At 40.4% G+C, this 22,293-nt stretch overlaps 1 protein-coding gene across 2 annotated transcripts in view; it reads right to left on the bottom strand.

The window, feature by feature from the left end:
* Positions 1 to 21,702, bottom strand: part of LOC136877441 (katanin p80 WD40 repeat-containing subunit B1) — a 267,324-nt gene extending 245,622 nt beyond the window's left edge. For both annotated transcript variants that reach the window (XM_067151483.2, XM_067151484.2), the window contains exons 1-2: positions 21,391 to 21,702; positions 21,071 to 21,201 (exon numbers count right to left, since the gene is read on the bottom strand). In XM_067151483.2, the coding sequence (XP_067007584.1) occupies positions 21,071 to 21,201; positions 21,391 to 21,424 (165 nt within the window). In that variant the 5' untranslated portion in view covers positions 21,425 to 21,702. The remainder of the gene's footprint in view (positions 1 to 21,070; positions 21,202 to 21,390) is intronic.
* Between the last annotated feature and the right edge of the window lie 591 nt (positions 21,703 to 22,293).

Genomic DNA, 22,293 nt, shown 5'->3' with positions numbered 1-22,293 from the left:
ATTATTATTATTATTATTATTATTATTAGATTTACGTGTGTGATTGTGTGTGTGGTGCCCTAACCAGTCAGTCAGCAGTCCATTTCTTCAGGAAATCCAGGTAAGATTTTCTTTTGTCTCAGTTAAAGTATGCTCGTTAGTCAGGTAGCTACGGTATTTCCTCATGACAATGACCTCTCTAAGAATAGTATACCCCTCACTCCTTCACAGAACATAGATGCCGGTAACCTTTTGAAACAAGAACTTTCACTATATCCTCATACTCTCCAGTGCTGTCACTTGAACAGCCTAAGCTTGCCTGCACACATTGACGAAATTCAGGCTATATTTAACAAAAATAGTATCCATTTTATAGGTATAAGTGAAAGCTGGTTATCGCCATCAATTCCAAACAACATGGTTCGTCTTGATGGCTATAACCTCTACTGCCATGATCGTACAAATAAGAGGGGTGGAGGTATTGTTCCCTACTGTAGAGATGATCTGAAGACCCGTGTCATTTGTACCTCATTGACCGGTGATCTGCCGAGGACGGAGTTTATGTTCATTGAAGTCGTTGCTAGTGGACAGAAAATACTTATTGGAGTGGTTTACCGACCACCTAAAGTATCTTACTTGACCGAGTTTGAAATGCACCTACTTAACTTGCTACCAGCCTATCAACATATCATTATATTAGGGGACTTCAATACAAATCTACTTACGAAGAAATACAGTACTAAGAAACTAGAAGACTTGTTTTCCTTATGTGACGACTATCCTTCCCTCTGACCCTACAAACCATGTACATACTGCCAACAACATTTCCCACACTTTAATAGATCTCAAAGTAACAAACAACCTTCAGAAAGTGGTAACCCATGGACAAATTTCAGTACCGGCCATGTCCACCAACGATCTTATATTTCTTGCGTACTCACTTCGCGTTCCAAAATATAAACCTAGGTATATAACGTGCAGGAGTATGAAAGATATCGACATCTATGAATTAAGACACGATGGCTACAATCTTCCATGGAATAGCATCTTAAATCTGACAGACAATGATGAAAAAATAAATATATTTAATTCATCAATATACAATCTATACAACAAACATGCACCGAAAAGACAGATCAGAATACACCCGCAAACCTAATCCATGGCTAACCCTGCAGTTAAAAATATGATGTCCCAACGTGATGCTCTTTACCAACATTACAAATGTACTCAGGACCCAAATGACTATGAACAGTATAGAATAATTAGGAATAAAACGAAACAAATCATTCGTAATCTTAAATTTAAATATGTTCGCGAATCAGTAAGTAACCTAAATACGGCTAGTGCCTGGAGACATCTCCGAGCCATGGGCATAGGAAAAACACATGAACAGCTTCAGATACCTGACATTTCACTCGACGATTTAAATGAGTATTTCACGGAAGAGAGAGCTCAGTCTAATCCGCTTAACAAACCACATGCAAATAACGTCCCAGCACCTGTCCCACAAAATTGCCCCTGCTTCGCCTTTCGTATCGTCAGCACTAATGAAGTTAAGAAAGTCTTATATTCTATTAAATCCAAAGCAAGCAGTGTCGATGAAATTCCTATTACTTTCATACATAATATTATTGGCGCTATTCTACCCATTCTCACCCATATTTTTAATTACTGTCTCAAAAACGGCATTACCGACAATTTTGAAGTATGCCAATGTAATTCCACTTCCTAAATGAAAAGGTTCGAAACTCCTATCCGATTACCTTCCCATTACGATTCTCCCTGCTCTCTCCAAAGCGTTAGAACGGTTGGTACATGCGCAAATACTGGAATAGCTTCAGGCTCACTCTCATCTTCACCCGCTGCAATCTGGCTTCAAGAAGGGTCATAGCATAGCCACTGCCTTACTCAAAGTGACTGAGGACATCAGATAAGCAATGGACGAAAGACAAGTGACAATACTCACACTCCTTGACTTCAGCAGTGCTTTTGACACGATAAACATCCAGACATTGCTGATGAAGCTCAAATCGTTTTTCGGTAAAGTTGCTTTATAATTTTTCACCGCATATCTTACAAATCGTATGCAACGTGTTAGAGTACAAGATACCACCTCTCAGTGGCGACTCCGGAATGCAGGAACCCCCCAAGGTTCTGTTCTTGGTCCCCTTTTGTTTGTCCTCTATATAAATGACATCTCCTCTAAAAGTATAATAGATATCACCTCTTTGCCGACGACCTCCAAATTTACTGCCACATTAATGATATATCAAATGCAATAAGAGATATTAACTCCGACCTTCAACAACTCAGTGTGTACGCTAGTGAAAACTCTATCCTCCTCAACAAAAAAAAAAACTCAAACAATTATTATCGGTTCCCAGAAATTATTAAACATCAAGTATAAAAATTATGCTATTCCTCTGGTGACATTGAATGCCACAGTAATCCCGTTCAGTAAGGAAGTGAAGAACCTAGGTATGACCCTGACTGAAACTCTTGACTGGCCTGCACACGTAAGAAATATATGTAGAAAGATGTACGCGATGCTACACCCTCTGAAACGACATCAGAACATTTTGCCACAAGACGTAAAGATAAAACTACTCCAAACTTTGATACTACCAATACCCGAGTACTGCGACATTGTCCTCATTGATGCAACCCGTGAACAAACTATGAAACTTCAACGAGCATTGAACTCTGGTCTTCGATTTGTTTTTAACTTGAGTTACAATGCTCACATAACCCCTAGCTACACATTTCTTTCCTGGCTGAAACCCGAGAGGCAACGGAAATTCCATGTACTTACACTGATATATCGAACTCAGAACGAAAATCTACCCAAATACATCTCTTCAAAATTCCATATATTATCCTCATTCCATAATTGTAACACTAGATCTGGCACTTCTCTCGCTATTCCCATTAACCCCTCTTCAATATATAACAGATCCTTCGTTGTGGCTGGGTCACAACTTTGGACTTCACTCCCAGCTGCTGTCAGGAACTCAAACTCAATATTGAAATTTAAGACTGCATGTAGAGATTGCCTGCTGAATACCGCTGATTCTTTCGTGTGTATGATGACGTATGATAGGTTGTGTGATTGTTGTTGTTATTATTATAGTGTAATGTACATAATATTTAGCTCTTACTCATGTGCATAGATCACTTTTATGGCCATAATTATATTTCCATTTACTTCACTGCTTACTGTGTTCTCTTTATGCATTGCTTATTTTTCTTCCAGTTTGTATCTTACTTTTCATTATGACTTTGTCTCTTTCTCGTTACCTTTACGCTCTGAATTTTATTCTATTTTAATTGTTGAACTCTGCTTTCTTTCTTCATTATATGTTGTCCAAATCTGTAATTTTTGGCTTGTCTTTGATTTTATGATAGAATAGCACATTTCTTTTATATATGTATTATCTGTACATTAATTATGGGTTAAGTGTAAGAGAGGACCACGAACCCTAACTTCACTACTGCTAAAGTCAGTCAGTCAATCAATCAATCAATCAATCAATCAATCAATCAATCAATCAATCAATCAATCAATCAATCAATCAATAAATAAATAAATAAATAAATAATGTTCAGCATTGTGTTTTCATTAGCACGGACAGAATTGAGTCAATTTATTGTTACATATTGTGTTATTTTTGGATACATATGTTTCATTATTAAATATAAAGCATGTAGTAGGTAAATAAAATTTTTATTATATCTTAGCTTTACAAATCCTTTTAGGGAAGTAGTTAGGGCCTCATAGACTTCTGGAACAATATTTGAAATAGCTTGTTTTGAAATTCGAAAGGTATACATTAAGCTGGTAAAAGATTCACCACTAGCAAGGAACCGCAGAGTGACAGCTAGCCTCACAGAGGCTGGAAGGTATCCCGAAATACAGTCCGATTCTTTGAAATCTTTCCTCCAACCATTTCCAAAAAATTTCAAAATCAGTTGAATTCATCCTTAAAAAATTATGATATCTCATGATATCATCTAATTTCAATCTTTCAAGAAGGTTAATGCCGACGGCAATGCATCCCGAAAAAGGTTTCTCCTCCAGTACAGCTTACTTTTTAGTTTTTTTTCTTTGTACGGATAATAAGTAGTTTAAGCACAAATTAAAAGCGCATAAAGCAATTTCTTGCGCCATTTCGCGCCGATTCCTGTGATGCAACTGGCTCTATACATGTGGACGCGGGACACTGTATCGCAACTGTCCCCATACAATATCCTGCGACTTTGTCGCTAGGTGTGTACTAGCTTTTAGCCGTGGTGGGGGCAATGGTCAAATACAGAGGCTACTTGGAGGGAAGGAATTTCCAGCTCTACACCGATAACGCTGCTCTCAAATGGTTGAACTCTGTCTCTGGCTCAAAATCTAAATTGATGCAATGGGCTCTGTTAATCGCAGAGTTTGATTTCTCTTCTTTCTTTTTTGCTATTAGCTTTACGGCGCAACGACGCAGATAGGTCTTATGGTGACGATGTGACAGGAAAGAGCTAGGAGTGAGAAAGAAGCGGCCGTGGCCTTTATTAAAGTACAGCCCCGGCATTTGCCTGGTGTGAAAATGGGAAACCATGGAAAACCGTCTTCAGGGCCGCCGACAGTGGGGTTCAAACCCACTATCTCCCGAATACTGGATACTGGCCACACTTAAGCGACTGCAGCTATCAAGCTCGGTAGAGTTTGATTTTGATGTGTGTCACGTCACAGGATCGACGAACATAGGAGCAGACAGTTTATCTGTGCACCCGCCGATGGAACCTGAACCTTTTTTTTTTTTTTTTTTTTGCTAGGGGCTTTACGTCGCGCCGACACAGATAGGTCTTATGGCGACGATGGGATAGGAAAGGCCTAGGAGTTGGAAGGAAGCGGCCGTGGCCTTAATTAAGGTACAGCCCCAGCATTTGCCTGGTGTGAAAATGGGAAACCACGGAAAACCATTTTCAGGGCTGCCGATAGTGGGATTCGAACCTACTATCTCCTGGATGCAAGCTCACAGCCGCGCGCCTCTACGCGCACGGCCAACTCGCCCGGTGAACCTGAATCTAGGAGCACACTTGTCGAGAGGGAGTTCCCACGAAAACACCAGAGAAAGCCCAAGGAACCTGACCTTATGACCATCAAGAAGGAACTTGATCTGGAAGTAATTAAACAATGGCAAAAACAAGACAAGCCCTATAGGACCATGACACAGTGGATTAGGAGTCAGAACACCGATTGTCGACTTGTTCTGAGGGAATTCAAGATGTGATAGAAGAACTTCTGCGTTGACAAAGGACTCTTAATATACATATCGCACCTCTCCGACACGCCTGCAACAGTGGTGATCCCTAGACAGCACATGAAGGACATCCTCGAGAAGTTCCACGACAGCACTGAAGCCGGACATCCAGGAGGCAAAGAGACATATCAGTCTATCCGACGAAGATTCTTTTGGGTCAACATTCAGAAAGACAACCTGGACTATGTGTAGGGATGTTACACCTACGCCTGCACCAAGGCAAGCAATAGAAAGGCAGATTCCAGTAAGTGAAGAAGACAGTTGCAACACCCTTGGGAGGTCATCGCCCTGGACTTGATGGGTCCTTACGCTAGAAAACCATGGCGTAAAACAGGACTCCTAGTAATCACCGGCCTCTTCACAAGATGGATTGAGGCCTTTCCGATACCAGAAGCCAAGACGGGGCACATCACCAGCCTTCTACAAGATGAGGTATTTAGCCACTACGGTTATCCACGGTGCATTCTGTCAGACAACAGGAGTCAGTTCGCGTCAAGGAAGTGGCAGCAAATGGTGACAAATGGGGTGTGGAGTACTGGACCACTCCTATCTACAACCCAAGGCCCAATCCAACGGAACGACGGCACCGGGAGCTGAAAAGGATGTTACGGGTCCACCTAATAGACAAAGAACATTGACTGTGGGGCTGTCAGATACCGCAGTCACTCTTTGCCCTGTGACAACGCATCAACCGTGTCACTGGCTATTTCCCAGGGGAGCTGTCTCTTGGTTGACAGCTATACGGCACCGGAGATTGGGAGATTCGTCCAGCACCCACTTCTAGCCAAGATGATGTTGCTGTTTCCCTAGCAGAGTGGCAGCATAGGCAGCAGCAGGACATCAAGGAGAAGCAGGCTTTGGCCGAGAAGAGATCCCATACCCAGGCTAAGGCTTATAATGTCGAAGAGACCCAAACCTTCCTACCAGGCCAACAAGTACTGAGACGTAACCACCCAGTCAGTAATAAGATAGGAGGGTTTCACGCAGGTCTCGCATCCAAGTGGGCTGGGCCGTCGAGGACGATAAGCAACTGGGCCATGGGGTCTACTTACTAAAGACCAACCCTCCTGTTAAGGTCCACACATCGGAGTTGCGGTGATTCACCCAACCACTTCGCATACAGAGTAAACCTAGTACTACCATGGGTCCACCTGGAGGAGAGGCTACTAATGACACAGCACAATCTGGTCATAAAGAGAATGCATCGACTACCACCAAGGTGGAGGCTGGAAGCGAGGCAACCCCGACACGGCACGATCCTGTCAAGAGGAAGAGAGCACATCCAGCGACGTCGAGGAAGAGAGAAGAGACAATCTACGTCCAAGGCAAAGTTGACAAGTGTGATGGACTGTTGAAATTGTTTCAAGTTATAGGGGGATATTGACGTAAGTGTAATAAACTGACATAATTTGAAATAATATTCTTTAAACCTTGGGTAAATAATGCAAGTATCGAGCTCAAATCATTATTATTATTATTATTATTATTATTATTATTATTATTACTATGACTTGTGAGGTATGGCAATGAAGTATTTACATAGGCTTATTACTACTATTATAATTTACGTAGTTGGATGATCATATAATTTGTGAGGTTATGCCTTGAAACATGCACTGTGTGTGTATATATAATTCATTCATTATAATTATAGACTGTTATGCCCTTCAGCGTTCAATCTGCAAGCCTCTGTGAATTTACTAAACGTAACCACAATCCTCAATTTGAAACTAGTGTTGTGGCTTCATTTAGTTCTATACCTCTTATCTTTAAATCGTTAGAAACTGAGTCTAACCATCGTCGTCTTGGTCTACCTCTACTTCTCTTACCCTCCATAAGAGTCCATTATTCTCCAAGGTAACCTATCCTCCTCCATTCGCCTCACATGATCCCACCACCGAAGTCTGTTTATGCATACAGCTTCATCCATCGAGTTCATTCCTAAATTAGCCTTTATCTCCTCATTATGAGCACCCTCCTGCCATTGTTCCCACCTGTTTGTACCAGCAATCATTTTTGCTACTTTCATGTCTGTTACTTCTAACTTATGAATAAGATATCCTGAGTCCACCCAGCTTTCGCTCACGTAAAGCAAAGTTGGTCTGAAAACAGACCAATGTAAAGATAGTTTCGTCTGGGAGCTGACTTCCTTCCTACAGAATACTGTTGATCGCAACAGCAAGCTCACTGCATTAGCCTTACGACACCTTGATTAAATCTCACTTACTATATTACCATCCTGGGAGAACACACAACCTATCGACCTGTTCTAGCTTTGTATCACCAATCTGACATTCAATTCTGTTGAATTTCTTACCTACTGACATCAATTTAGTCTTCGAGAGGCTAATTTTCATACCATACTCATTACACCTATTTTCTAGTTCCTAGATATTAGACTGCAGGCTTTCGGCACAATCTGCTATCAAGACCAAGTCGTCAGCATAGGCCAGACTGCTTACTACATTTCCACCTAACTGAATCCCTCCCTGCCATTTTATACCTTTCAGCAGATGATCCACGTAAACTACAAACAGGAAAGGTGAAAGATTACAGCCTTCTCTAACCCTGAACCAAGAACTCATTCTACTGTCAATTCTTACTGAAGCCCAATTGTCAACATAAATGCATTTGATTGATTTTAATAATCTACCTTTAATTCCACAGTCCCCCAATATAGCAAACATCTTTACCCTCGGTACCCCTAGCCTCCCATGTGTAGCGGTGGATAACTTTATGCTTCAAGAATGTATTCGTAACTGCTAAACCCATACTAGCACAGAAGTCCAGCAAACGCTTCTCACTCCCATTAGCTTCCATATCTTCCCCACATTTACCAATCACCCTTTCGTATCCTTCAGTTCCATTCCCAACTCTCGCATTGAAATCGCCCATTAGTACTATTCTATCCTTGCTGCTGACCCTGACCACGATGTCACTCAATGCTTCCTAAAACATGTCAACTTCATCCTCATCTGCACCCTCACAAGGTGAATACACGGAGACAATTCTAGTCCTGATTCCTCTAACTGACAAATCTACCCACATCATTCGCTCATTTACGTGCCTAACAGAAACTATGTTGCGTGCAATGGTATTCCTGATAAAGGGCCCAACCCCATACTCTGGCCTTCGCTTTCTAACACCCGTCAAGTAAACTTTATAATCTCCTATCTCTTCCTCTTTGTCTCCCCTTACCTGAATATCACTTACTCCTAGCACATCCAGATGCATCCTCTTTGCTGACTCAGCCAATTCTACTTTCTTTCTTCCATAAGCCCCATTAATATTGATAGCTCCCCCATCGAATTCCATTTCGTTCACCAAGTTGTTTCCAAGGAGTCCCTCGCCTGTCAAATGGGAGTGGGACTCCGTTATTCCCATAGGTCCGAGGCTTGCTTAAAATGTTCTGAGCTTGGTAAATTCATGAAGCAGGATGCTACCCTACTTTCACATAGTCCAAGTGAGGATATCTCCTCTAACAGGTTATGGACCACCGGTGAATTGTATAGTCCTAGCCGCCTGAGCACAAGGAGGGCCATGACTCAGAATATGTCCGAGATGCCTACTCCCATTCCATAGTGACTGGTATCCCGACTCTCAAGCCCACTTACTAGGCCACTAAGCCGTTGCCCATGGTTCACGAACTAGGACGTGACTACAGTAACCCACACCATGAGCTATGTATATATATGAGTTGAGTTAATGTAAGAACCTGTAATTAACAGTATATAATTTATTATACAGAGTGTTTCAAAAAGAATATATGTGTTAAAAAGTATTATTTTGTAGAAATTATTGATCACTGCACCTCGCTCAGCTATTGGAGAAACTAATACATATCTAGCTTATATTAATAGCCACTAGATGTCAGTTGTCTTCTGTTTTGCTTGGTAACTGCCATATGTTTAAAATGGCTACTCTGCAGTAGAAATCATTTTGTATTCTCGAGTTTGCAAAGTGTAATTCGGTGATTACAGTGCAAAGACGTTTCAGGTTGAGGTACCAAATTGATCCTCCGAATGGGTGGAACATTTGCAGGTGGTATCGACAGTTTGTAGATACAGGATGTGTATGTAAAGGAAAGAGGCCTGGCCGCCCCCACGTTCCTGATGAAAATGTTGCACGAATCAAAACTGCTTTCCAACGTAGTCCTTCAAAATCAACTCCTCGTGCCAGTCGGGAGTTAAAACTGCCTACAACAACAATTTGGAGTGTTTTGAGACTTTGGTTGGTTATGAAGTGGTACAAGTTACAGCTGTTACACACTCTGTATCCTGATGACAAACGCAAACGTGTGGCATTTTGTAACGAGATTCTTGATGCTATTGACAATGATAACACTTTTGCACAACGCATCGTGTTCAGTGATGAAGCGACTTTCTATGTTAGTGGTCAGGTGAACCAACACAATGTTCAAATTTGGGGCCTACAGAACCCACATGCAGTCATTGAACATGTAAGAGATTCACCCAAAGTCAATGTGTTTTATGCGATATCCCGATCATCTGTTTACGGCCCATTCTTCTTTGATGGAAACACGCTTAACGGTCAGCACTATCTCGCTATGTTACAAAACAGGTTGTTTCCGAGGCTACATTCAGAACTCCATTTTTCAACAAGACAGGGCACCCCCAGACTGGAGTCGCCAAGTGCGTGAATATCTGAATGAAACTCTACCGAACCGTTGGATTGGTCGTCAAGGAGCTGGCAACTTAGCATGTCTCAGCTGGGCTCCACGGTCACCGGATTTGACACCCTGTGACTTCCTGTGGGGTTTCGTTAAAAACAACGTTTATGTACCACCACTCCCACAGAACCTGGATAAGTTGAAGAACCAGATCCTTATTGTCGTAACATCAGTGACGAAGGACATGCTTGCCCGAGTAGTGGAGGAATGGGAGTATCAATGTGATATTGTTCATGTCGCTGATGGAGGATATATTGAACATCTGTAATCTGAACTTGAGAGGTTCTGTAATATGTGTGTAAAGTTTCATATTTGTATGTCTTACAGTTTAATAAATATATGCATTCGAAATACGTATATTCTTTTTGAAACACCCTGTATTATATATGAAGTATAAACCACAGTAACATTGTGCAACAAACTGTAACATCCAGAATAACATATCTTAGACACTATTTGGTTGTGGAACGTTCTTTACATTATTACTATAATATGCTGTGACATATCCTTCTAGAAGCCTGGCCAGGCAACATACATAAGGAAGCAGGCTTGATGGTGGAGTTGATTATTGTTTTACAAGAGTTGTTTTGATGAGACGTGTGTAGAAGTCGCGTTTGAAGTATGTGAATTGGTTTTGTAGAGTTGGTAGATGACTTGCAGTGGTTGCAGTCTCCTTGTGCTTTGTGATAGGCACTTGTTCAAAATGGTGGTCACAACATACCTTCTTGCAAATTCTAGAATGGCTAAAGCCTAGTTATAATGTAAAGAACATTCTACAACCATCTAGTGTCAATGATACGTTATTCTGGATGTCACAGTGCGTTGCACAATGTTAGCGTGGATTATACATCGTATATACAGGTAGTAATAATAATAATAATAATAATAATAATAATAATAATAATAATAATAATAATAATAATAATAATAATAATAATCGTATGGCCTCAGCTACCGTTTGCAGACATTTCGATTTGACGCCATCTGGCTGTCTGCTCGTCAATTTCGACGTTCCGGTTTACTCTGTCTGCCATCTAGCGGACCTAGAGTAAACCGGATCTCTCTTGGGCGTCTATGGCTGAGATTTAATTAATTTTGTCAGGTAAATACCAAATGTATCACCAGAGATCTTTTACATGCCGACATCGTACGACATGGAGTGTCGATTGGACTTTTTTCCGCCCTTCAAAAATCCGACTACCTCTGCCGGGTTTGAACCCGCTATCTTGGGATCCGGAGGCCGACACTCTACCACGGATCCACAGAGGCAGCTGTATATACAGGTAATAATAAATGATATACTATTAATTACAGGTTCTTACATTAACTGAACTCATAAATATATATAAAGCATATGTTTCATGACATAATCTCACAAATAATACGATCGTCTAACTAAATAATAATAATAATAATAATAATAATAATAATAATAATAATAATAATAATAATAATAATAATAATAATAATAATAACAATAACAACAACAATTCAAGCTCAATACTTGTATTATATACCCATGGGTTAAAGAATATTGTTTTCAAGTTATATCAATCTATTACACTTGCGTCACAATTTCTTGTCAAACACTGTCACAGACAATGAAACATGGATTCATAACTTCAAACCGGAAACAAAACGGCATTCCATGGAGTGGTGCCACACCAACTCTCTAACGAAGAAAAAGTTCTAAACCGTACCCTTAACTGGTAAAGTCATGGCTACGGTCTTCTGAGAATCTGAAGGGGTTGTTCTGTTCGATATCCTCCCTTGTGGTGAAATGATCAACTCTGAAGTGTATTGTGCTACTCTAAGGAAACTTAAGAAATTACTTCAGTGTGTTCATGGCCACAAAAAATGCAAATGAACTTCTCCTTCTCCATGACAACGCAAGAGCTCAAACTATTCTGCGCATCCAGCAGGAGCCATAGTGTAAAACAAAAGTTAAGGTTTCCACCTATGTAATACTGTTTGCTGTAATTTTAAAAAAAGTTACATATATTTGTTTAAACTAGTTTCAGTCTTACCAGAGACTCCTTAGTTAAGTGGATAGAAACAAACAAACTACAGATGGGAACACCTGACTGTAAAACAACTGAAAGATATCGAGGCTCTAAAAGTCAGATTCTTGAAAAGAACTACGGGGCTTATCAAAATACACGTTATCCCGTCTAGTTTATGTTATGGCAAAAGAAACATTTTTGTTGGAAGATCTAACTTTAAGCCACTTGTTACCAAGGACAACTGCAGTGAAGACTGCTCTGCGGAACAGACGGGAGAAGGAAGATCAAATACTGTTTTTTTTTTTTCTTTTTTTTTTTTTGCTAGTGGCTTTATGTCGCACCGACACAGGCAGGTCTTATGGCGACGATGAGGCAGGAAAGACCTAGGAGTTGGAAGGAAGCGGCCGTGGCCTTAATTAAGGTACAGCAACAGCATTTGCCTGGTGTGAAAATGGAAAACCACAGAAAACAATCTTCAGGGCTGTCGACAGTGGGATTCGAACCCACTATCTCCTGGATGCAAGCTCACAGCCTTGCGCCTCTAACCGCACAGCTAACCCGCTGGGTAAAGAAGATCAAATATGGGAAGACTTCTATACAACAGAAGCAGTGATGAATACCAAATGGAGACAAAAAACCAGAATTTATGACATGTGGTGACTAGGACGGCGGTGCACAGGTTTCATAGCAAATTCATTACCTACAATCCGGCAGGAGCTCACAGAACTTCAGTGGACTGTTCCTCATCCATCCTACAGCCCGAATCTAGCACCTTCTGACTTCCATCTGTTTGGCCCAATGAAGGATGCACTTCACGGAAAGCACTATGGGGATGATGGGGAATTTATCGAATCAGCATAACGTTGGCTCCGACATCTAACAGTCGAGTGGTACCATGCAGGCATACAGGCCCTCACATTACGGTGGTGTAAGGCCATAGCGCTGAACGGAGATTATGTTGAAAATAGGGTAATGTAGCAAAGGATTGGGGAATAACATGGTGTATTTGAATCCTAAATAAAACCAATCTGCTTTAAGAAAGAAAAAATAAAACGTTGCATTATATAGTGAACTCCCTTCATAGATGGGGGATGTGTGGGATCTGGTTAAGGTGAGAAGAAGTTTAAGGAAGCAGAGATTGTTTTCAGAGGGATATTTTGTATGTGGGATACTGACTGGAGAGTGGCTGGGGATTAAATGAGACTATGGAATGGGTATGTGGGAAAACTGGGAGTGAGATTTATAGATTCTAATGGATGGGTAGGAGATAGGGATCTATGCTCAGATGGTCTTCACTTGTACATACAAGTTAGGGGGTTTGTTTAGAAGAGTTACAGCGAGGTACATACAAGGAAACAGGGTGGACTAAGAAACAGTGATAACAGTACAGGAAGCATGAAGTCAAGTAATGATGACATAAAATTGTTAGTGTTCAATAATTGAAGTACTGCAAAGAAAGCAATAGAATTAAGTAATTTAACAGATATATATTTATCAGATACTGTATTATAATAGGACTAGACTCCTTAGTTAAGTGGATAGAAACGAACGAACTACTGATGGGAACACCAAACTATAAAACAACTGGAAGATATTGAGGCTCTAAAAGTCAGATTCTTGAAAAGAACTACGGGGCTTATCAAAATACACGCTATCCCGTCTAGTTTATGTTATGGCAAAAGAAACATTTTTGTTGGAAGACCTCACTTTAAGCCACTTGTTATCAAAGACACCTGCAGTGAAGACTGCTCTGCGGAACAGACGGGAGAAGGAAGATCAAATAGGGAAAGACTTCTATACAACAGAAGCAGTGATGAATACGAAATGGAGACAAGCAAACCAGAAATTACATGTGGTGACCAGGATGGCAGTGAATGGGTTTCATACCAAATTGTGCATAAATAAGAAGTATCACATCCCAGCAGTGATTGTGTATGTGAACTTTGTAATGAACGCTGTGAATGCTACCACATTCTAAGTTGTAAATTACGATCAAAGAGTACAAAGGGTACTAAGAAAGTTTTGCAATACACAAAAACGGTTGGCTGGACACCAATGTTATGGTGAGGGATGTAAAAAGGGGTGAAAACCGGTCTAGAAGACAGCAAGGTGTGACCTTCACACCAGTTGTTACCAAGCACTGGGACTGAAAGCAAGTCAAGATGTCAGTGTGGTCTAAAAGGTGAATATCGCACCATTATCCGCTACAATTTTGCTCATGGATTAACTGCTGACCAGTGCCTGGAGGAAATGACTACTGTGCTGGGGAAAGACTGTCCACATCGGACAACAATTTTCCGCTGGTACACAGAGTTCCAGTGGGGAGATTTTGGGGTTGAAGACGATCCTTGTTTTGGGCGACCGTCTAAATCAGTCACTGAGGAAAACATTGAAGCTGTGAGGAAAATGTTGCAGCAAGAGAGGCGGTTGACATATCGGTAGGCAGAAGAGACCCTCCACATCCCTGCACCAGCTATTCATTCAATTCTACATGACCATCTCCACGTTAGAAAGGTTTGTTCCCTTTGGGTGCCCCATTCACTTTCAGAGGAACAAAGGACACATTGAGTGAAATGGTGCCAAAAAATGCTAAAACAGTTTGAAAATGGGACTTCGCGTAACGTCAACAGCATCGTTACAGAGGAAGAAACTTGGCTTTATTATTATGATGTCCCAGCAAAATCCCAGAACAAGGTGTGGCTGTTTGAAGATGAGGGTACTCCTGTGACTGTGCAAAAGTCAACGTCAGTGAAGAAAAGGATAATTGCAGTATTCTCCACTAAACGGGATAGCCTGACTCAGATTGTGCTAGAAACACAAAGGACAGTTACTGCAAAGTGGTACAATGAGACTTGTCTGCCTCAGATCATCCAGGCTCTCAAGCAGCTCCGTCCAAGGTCACGGCTCAACACTTGGCTCTTGCATCACGACAATGCTTTAGCACATCATGCTAATGTAACAACGGATTTTCTTGACAGATCAGGGTTGACTGTGCTTGATCACCCTCCATACAGTCCTGATCTTACCCCATGTGACTTCGCACTCTTCCCAGAAATGAAGATGAAGCTGAAAGGGCAGCGTTTTGCATGTGTCCTGAAGTTCAAAGAAAATACAAATCATATGCAAGAGTTCATTGCCCTTTGAAGTTTCATACTTACCTCTACAGTTGCATCCGTTAATACGATATCACAGTAATGAATTATTGGAAAAATGAGAGTCTGAATTAGTTTTATTTTCATGCTATGTGGAAGAATGGATTGTTTCACTTTTAGTGGGTAGAGAGATGCATATACCTTTCTGCAGACACTTGCTATGTGGTCATTCCAGTTTAATGTGTCATTCATGACAACGCCTACATTTTTACAGACTTCTGAAAAGGTATAGCTTCACTGCAGAGCATGAGAGTAGGCTGTTGTGTGATGTTTAGCGTATTTAAAAGCCTAGATTGTCCTATTATGATAGCTTGTGTTTTCTTCGGGTTAATTAATAGGCAGTTCCCTTTTGCATACGAGCTAATGAAATTTAGAGTCAAGTTCATTTGGTGGATTGCTTTGTCAGTGTCGCAGACTTTGAAGTGTGAGTATATCTGAAGACCGTCAGCATAAAGGTGGTAGTTGCAGTCATTCAGATGAGAAGAAATGCCGTTAATATAGGTTAAGAATAAAAGAGGCCCAAGAACGGACCCTTGGGGAACGCCAGATAGCTTAGTCCTCCATTCTGTAGTCATCATGTTTGATACAACTCGCTGTCATCTAATTTTGAGGTTGAGCCCAAGAGCTGAATAGCAGAATGAGCCATGTGAAGTTTTTGTAACTTGGATAACAATATGTCAATATTTACAGTGTCAAACACACTGCTGAAGTCAAGTGGGATAAGTACAGTCAGTTTTTGTTTGTCCATAGCCCGTCTAATGTCATCCGTAATTTTGATTAGTGTTGTTGCAGTACTGTGTCCTTTCTTAAAACCAGATTGTAAGGGATCAAGTACAGAATATTTTTTCCAAGTATTTAACTATTTGTTTATGCATAATTTTCTCCAGAACCTTTGAAAGTGCTGTGAGAATGCAGGCAGGTTGATAGTCAGATGTATTACTTGCAGGAGGGTTTTTTGGGACTGGCACAATGAGTGCATCTTTCCATTTAACTGGGATATTGTCTGAAGTAAGGCAGGTATTAATTAAATGCATAATAATGGGCAATATTATGTTGATTACGTACAGTAGGTCACGAATGAAATGGGAATTTCATCAGCTCCTGTTGCGTGAGTTTTAAACGACATAACTTCCCTTCTTACTTCATACTCTGTAACAGTATCAAATTCAAATACTGGACGGACTAGTGATTGTTGCCTTAATATATTGTCAATAGTGTTTTGTACTGTCGGCAAGTCAAAAGTGAGACATTCCGAGGAGAAATATGTATTTAATTCATGAAGGGACACCTCGGGATCAGTATGCTTCGCAAGTGGTTTGCCAGTACCCAGTGACTGAAGTTGTCGCCATGTGGAACTAGTGTTTATATTTTTGTTTAAATGCTGGAAATAATTAAATTTCTTACTGTGAATTACAAGCTTAATTCGGTTTCGAGGAACATGGTACTGCTCATGTACGTCAGCTAGTTGAGTCTGTTTATAGTGTCGGTGTATCACATCTCGTTCTTTCATCATAGTCTTAACATCAGAAGTCAACCAAGGACAGGGTGGGCGTGTTACTCTCACATTACACTTTGGTGCGTGTTTATTGCACAATTCATGTAAATAAGAATTAAATATTTCCACTTTCTCGTTATCATTATGGCATACCAGGGGCAGAGTTGTGCATTTTGTCTCAGTTGTATTAAATTCATGCTTTTAAAGTCTCTAAACATTACAAATTTCAGTTGTACAGTATTTAGACACCTGAAGAGAGTATGCTAAGTACATGACATCATGTTTAGACATGTCAGGACCGGGCGAGTTGGCCGTGCGCGTAGAGGCGCGCGGCTGTGAGCTTGCATCCGGGAGATAGTAGGTTCGAATCCCACTATCGGCAGCCCTGAAGATGGTTTTCCGTGGTTTCCCATTTTCACACCAGGCAAATGCTGGGGCTGTACCTTAATTAAGGCCACGGCCGCTTCCTTCCAACTCCTAGGCCTTTCCTATCCCATCGTCGCCATAAGACCTATCTGTGTCGGTGCGACGTAAAGCCCCTAGCAAAAAAAAAAAAAGACATGTCAGGAACAGATACCTGACCATGGTGAAGGACTTTTTCGGGGTTATTTGTTATTACTAGGTCTATGAATGTATCAGCGGAAATGGTGGAAGTATGGACGTGGTGGGTGGGTTTAAGGGGCAATATAGTCATGTCACAGGATTTTAAAATATTTTTGTAGTCGTAAGCCATCGTTGTTCTGGGTTAATAAATTTAAAGTCTCCAAAAATTATCGCATGCTCGTATGATGGTAGCAGTCTCAGTAAGCTGTCTTCTAAGTCACGGAAGTCTCACACTGGGTCAGGAGGCCTATATACAACACCTACAAGTATTTTTACAGAATTGACAAATACCTCTACAAACATATATTCAGGGGCAGTCTTTACAGCAGGAGTAGATGTGTGAACGACTCTACTCTTGAACATAGATTTACAATACAGGGCAACCCCACCACCTCATCGATTCGTCCGATCATGCCTACGAATATCATAGTCCGATGTGTCAACCATCCTTGAGGGGATCGAACAACAGAGCCAACTCTTGCTTACAGCAGCAATATGAATTGGACTGTCTTCAAATATCGTCTTCAGTTTGTCGAGGTGAGCAACGATGGACTGCCTGTTGTCATGCACACATAACAGGACGCGATTAAATTACTTGACTTCCTTCTCTAGAATGGTTTGGGTAGAATAGGAGGGAGAAAGTGCTGAGAAACAGTCGGAGGCAAGCAGTGTCCTTCCAGACGTATGTTCCGGTGAAAGGGCTGTGAAGGGAGTGTGAGGGGAGTCTGTCCTACTGAAGAGTGCTGAGGGGTGAGGGAGGGAGCAAGGAGGGGGACTTTCAATAGCACTTCTTAACTCAGGCATGCTAAAGGACTGTAAAACATGGAACTTATCTTAATTTCCTCATACATACAGTGACCAGCTGATTCACACAAACACACACATTCACAAATTTATACTAAATTAACCATAGATCACAATATTACAATTTTCAGACCTATGCTACAAACTGTGGGTGTACTTTACGGGGACCCATTAAGCCCATTAGTATTCAATATTGCAACCCAAGATGTGGTCACAGAGATGCGAACAGAATAGTAAAAATAGATGATATGATACTGATATCACCTAATCAAGAAAGGCTTCAGGAAGCCTTCTACAAACACACTGAACGGACAAAGAAAAATAGCCTAATTATTAATGATAAGAAAACTGTAGCAATGGTATTCAGGAGAGGAGGAAGACCGTCTAAGGACGAGGGTATACATATGAATGGAAAAAACTATCATTGTTAAACTAATTTGAATACCTCGGAATCACTTTTCAAACCATAGGAGATTGTTTCGCAGTACACACATGAGAAAGGACCATAGCAGCAATACGGGTGATAAATGACTTTCCCCATCTGGATCGATTATCCTTAAAGATAGCAAACTACCAAGCAAGTGGCCGTGTGGTTAGGGTCGCACAGCTGTGAGCTTGCATTTGGGAGATAGTGGGTTTGAACCCCACTGTCAGCAGCCCTGAAGATGGTTTTACCTGGTTTTCCATTTTCACACAAGGCAAATGCTGGGGCTGTACCTTAATGAAGGCTATAGCCACTACCTTCCCAATCTCCCACCCTTCAATCTCCGAAAAACTTCCATGTGTTAGTGCGACGTTAAACAAATAGCAAAAAAAAAAAAAAAAAAAGAGAGAGACACCAAACTATTCAAATTCAAAATTTTTCCAATAATGACATATGGTCTAGAGCTCACATGGGAGTATTTAACTAACAGTGAACTGCAGAGGCTAGAACAAGTAAAGCCCATCTATTTCAGGAGAGTCCTATGTCCTATATCGAAATATTCCCCTTCAAGATTGGCAAGAGAGCCCTATTTCATAGAAGATTTGAGATAACAGATGTTGGTGCCATCTACAACTCAAAGCAGCACATTGATGCACGAGCTAAGGCAAAAGAAGAAAGGAATATATTTAGATTTCTGCACCACAGATGCTATAACCTCCAATGACTGGAAATGCGCAAATTACGAGCCAAGACACACAGTTACATGCCTCACGATATGAATTTCACAATAGGGTATGCACAAATAAGAAATTTCACGAGCCAACGTCAGACTGTAAATTTGAGTGGTGTGGTAAACCATGTGATCACTCCCTAGCATGTGCAAAGAGTACCATTTTCATTAATAAACTATGCAATGAATAGTATTAATAAACAGTGAATTAATAGTATGCTTTTCATTATAATAGCCATTTGCTTCAATAAAGATTATTATTATTATTATTATTATTATTATTATTATTATTATTATTATTATTATTATTATTATTATTATTATAAAATAGGTTTGCAATATTACTTACTGATTTATGAAAGTTTATTCCAGTGAGGCTCAATTTGTAGGATTTCAGCAAGATATAGCAGATATTTCAGATTCAGGAGGTCAAATGGACTATTGCTATTGACCTATCCAAGGCTTTTGAGAGGGTACATCTTGAGAGATTACTGACGAAAATGAGGGCTACTGAATTAGACAAAAGAGTGGTTGAATGGGTGGCTAAATTTTAAGAAAATAGACTTCAGATAATTAGACTAAGTGAAGTGTTGTCCAATCCTGTAATGAAAAGAGGGGAGGATGCACAGGGCAAAATTATTGGACATTTATGTTTTCTTATATAAAATTATAAGAATAAAGAACTGGAATCACAGATAAGGTTTTTGTGGTTGATGTTATAGCGTATAGAGTACTAAGTAAGTTGCAGGATTGTGAGCAACTATTAAAAAGTGCTAGATAATGCTGGTTGTTCAAAGGGGCTTAATACCTGTAAAGAAGGACCTACAAAATGGTGTGAGATGGACAGCAGCCAATGGTATGTTGGTAAATGGGATGAAAAGTCAGATTGTAGGTTTCACCAGAAGGAAAAGTCCTCAGTTTCAATTAGGTACTGTGTTGATAGCGTGACAGTAACTCATGGGGATCACTGTAAGTACCTAGTTGTTAATATAAGAAAAAATCTTCATTGGGGTAATCCCATTAACGAGGTTTTAAAGGAAGGTTACAGATCTCTTCACATGGTTATGAGGATATTTAAGGGATGTAGTAAGAATGTAAACGAGAGGGCATATAAGGATCAGATAAGACCCCAATTAGAGCACGGTTCCAGTGGGTGGGCCACACACCAGGACTACTGAGGCCTAATACGAGAACCGGAAAAAATCCAAAGGAAACCAGCATTTGTTCTTGGCGATCTCCAACAAAAGAGCAGTGTTACAAAAATGTTGCAAACTTTGGGCTGAGAAGATTTGGGAGTAAGGAGACGAGATGCTCGACTAGGCCTAAGTGATATATTCTGAGCAGCCAGTGAAAAGATGGCGTGAAGTGACATTACTGGATGAACCTTTTAAAATTAGGAAAGGCTAGGTAAACAATTAATAGGGAATCTGTCACAGTCCTAAATGCAGATCACTGATGACTGAAGTATGATTGATGAAACTTGACAACCAACCACTCCCTCTGCAATGACTTACTCCTTCAAACATGCATACATATGTGTAAGGAAGAATGCTGCTTACGGCAATAAACGCACAGCTACTGGAATTTGTGAAGTAACTTGGATAAATATTAGACACAGCCTACTTAGGTTGGTCCAAAAGTCAGTTAGCTCTTTTTCATCTTAGATGTATTATTTACTTCTGGCTGAAGTTGCATCGGCTAAGTAATAATTAATGTTAACAGACTGATCAGCAATATTTTGACATGAACTGGTACTCAATAACGCAAATAATTTTAACAATGCACGTCCACAACTATTTTATGAAAATACCCGAAAATAAAACACTTAATTACATAAATGAATGCATATTATCATAAAAGGGTTAGTTATTATGTTAGACATACCATAATACAATTGTGTTTTCCAACAGCCCATAAGTTTACTTTCTTGTCATCACCTCCTGTCACCAACACTCGACCACTCTTATGCCCCAGAGCCAAGCAGGTCACATTGGAACCATGAGCAACGAAATCTTCTGAAATTGCAGAATTGAAAATAGAATGCATACATTTAAAAAGTACATGGGTTCTCGATTTAAACCCCTCTTCCACTAGAACCTTCAGATCAGAGAAACAAACTTAACCCCAAAATAAGTTAGGTTTCAAACAGTAGGCTCTATGAATTTTTTAACCTAAACAGAAAGAGAAAATTTAATAGAACTTACGGAGTCTCCATGAACGCTTCGTTGTCGATGCCATAACGATATCTAAATATTACTTCATATTTACCAGCATACTTCCGAATTTCAACACTTCAGTAACAAGGAACAAACTTAGGTCTAGATAGATGTCAATCATTTTCAAGCATATTCTCACAGAAAAATAAGGACATAAACACCGTGTACGTAAATTTAAGGCCTATCTGGCACATTTAATTAACTTTCACGACAAAGTCGCACGCAAAGTAAAATATTTACAAGTTGTTTCGCAAACTACACGTTCATTTTTCAATCCTTGACATACAATACCATCTGTGGATCTAGTCTTCAGATAACAACATCAGCGCCCTCTATTAACTATTAAACTTTACACACGGCCGACTGGATACATCGCTAGGCTCCTTAAGCTTGTTTCACACCTACCCGGCTGCCGGGTAACCGGTGTCGGGTACACGGTAGTCAGGGCAAGAAGTGTACGAGACGTTTCACACTCGCCCGGTAAAGGTCGTTGCGTTATAAATGGCACCCGGCTGCCGTGCTATTGTAGTAGGAACAAAACCAGATTCGGAGGGTAGTGGTGGCTGTGAGTCAGTGGAAGTTTACACATCTAGCCACCACGGCAGTGTCTACAGTCTTCTCGAGTGTTGCGTTTCCTTGTTTTTACGCTCTAGTGTATTACGTATTTGTTGTTATGCCGGAAATTGACATAGAAAGTTTGCACACTCATCCTAAAATAGTTGAAAAATTTGTCGCTGTCATTTCTTAAGTCTTCAAAAATTAAAAAAGAATGCCCCAACCTCGTCTCTTCTCATATTGACTGGATTCACCCATAGCAGTCTATTTTTTCTCCTTTTCTTCAAACGCCTATACAATACCACAAACGCTAGTAATTTATTGCGATCCATTCCA

This window comes from Anabrus simplex, chromosome 7 (genome assembly GCF_040414725.1).
Source record: "Anabrus simplex isolate iqAnaSimp1 chromosome 7, ASM4041472v1, whole genome shotgun sequence".
Lineage (NCBI taxonomy): Eukaryota > Metazoa > Arthropoda > Insecta > Orthoptera > Tettigoniidae > Anabrus > Anabrus simplex.
Note: the sequence above shows the minus strand (reverse complement) of the source record. Positions and strands in the feature narration are given on the sequence as shown.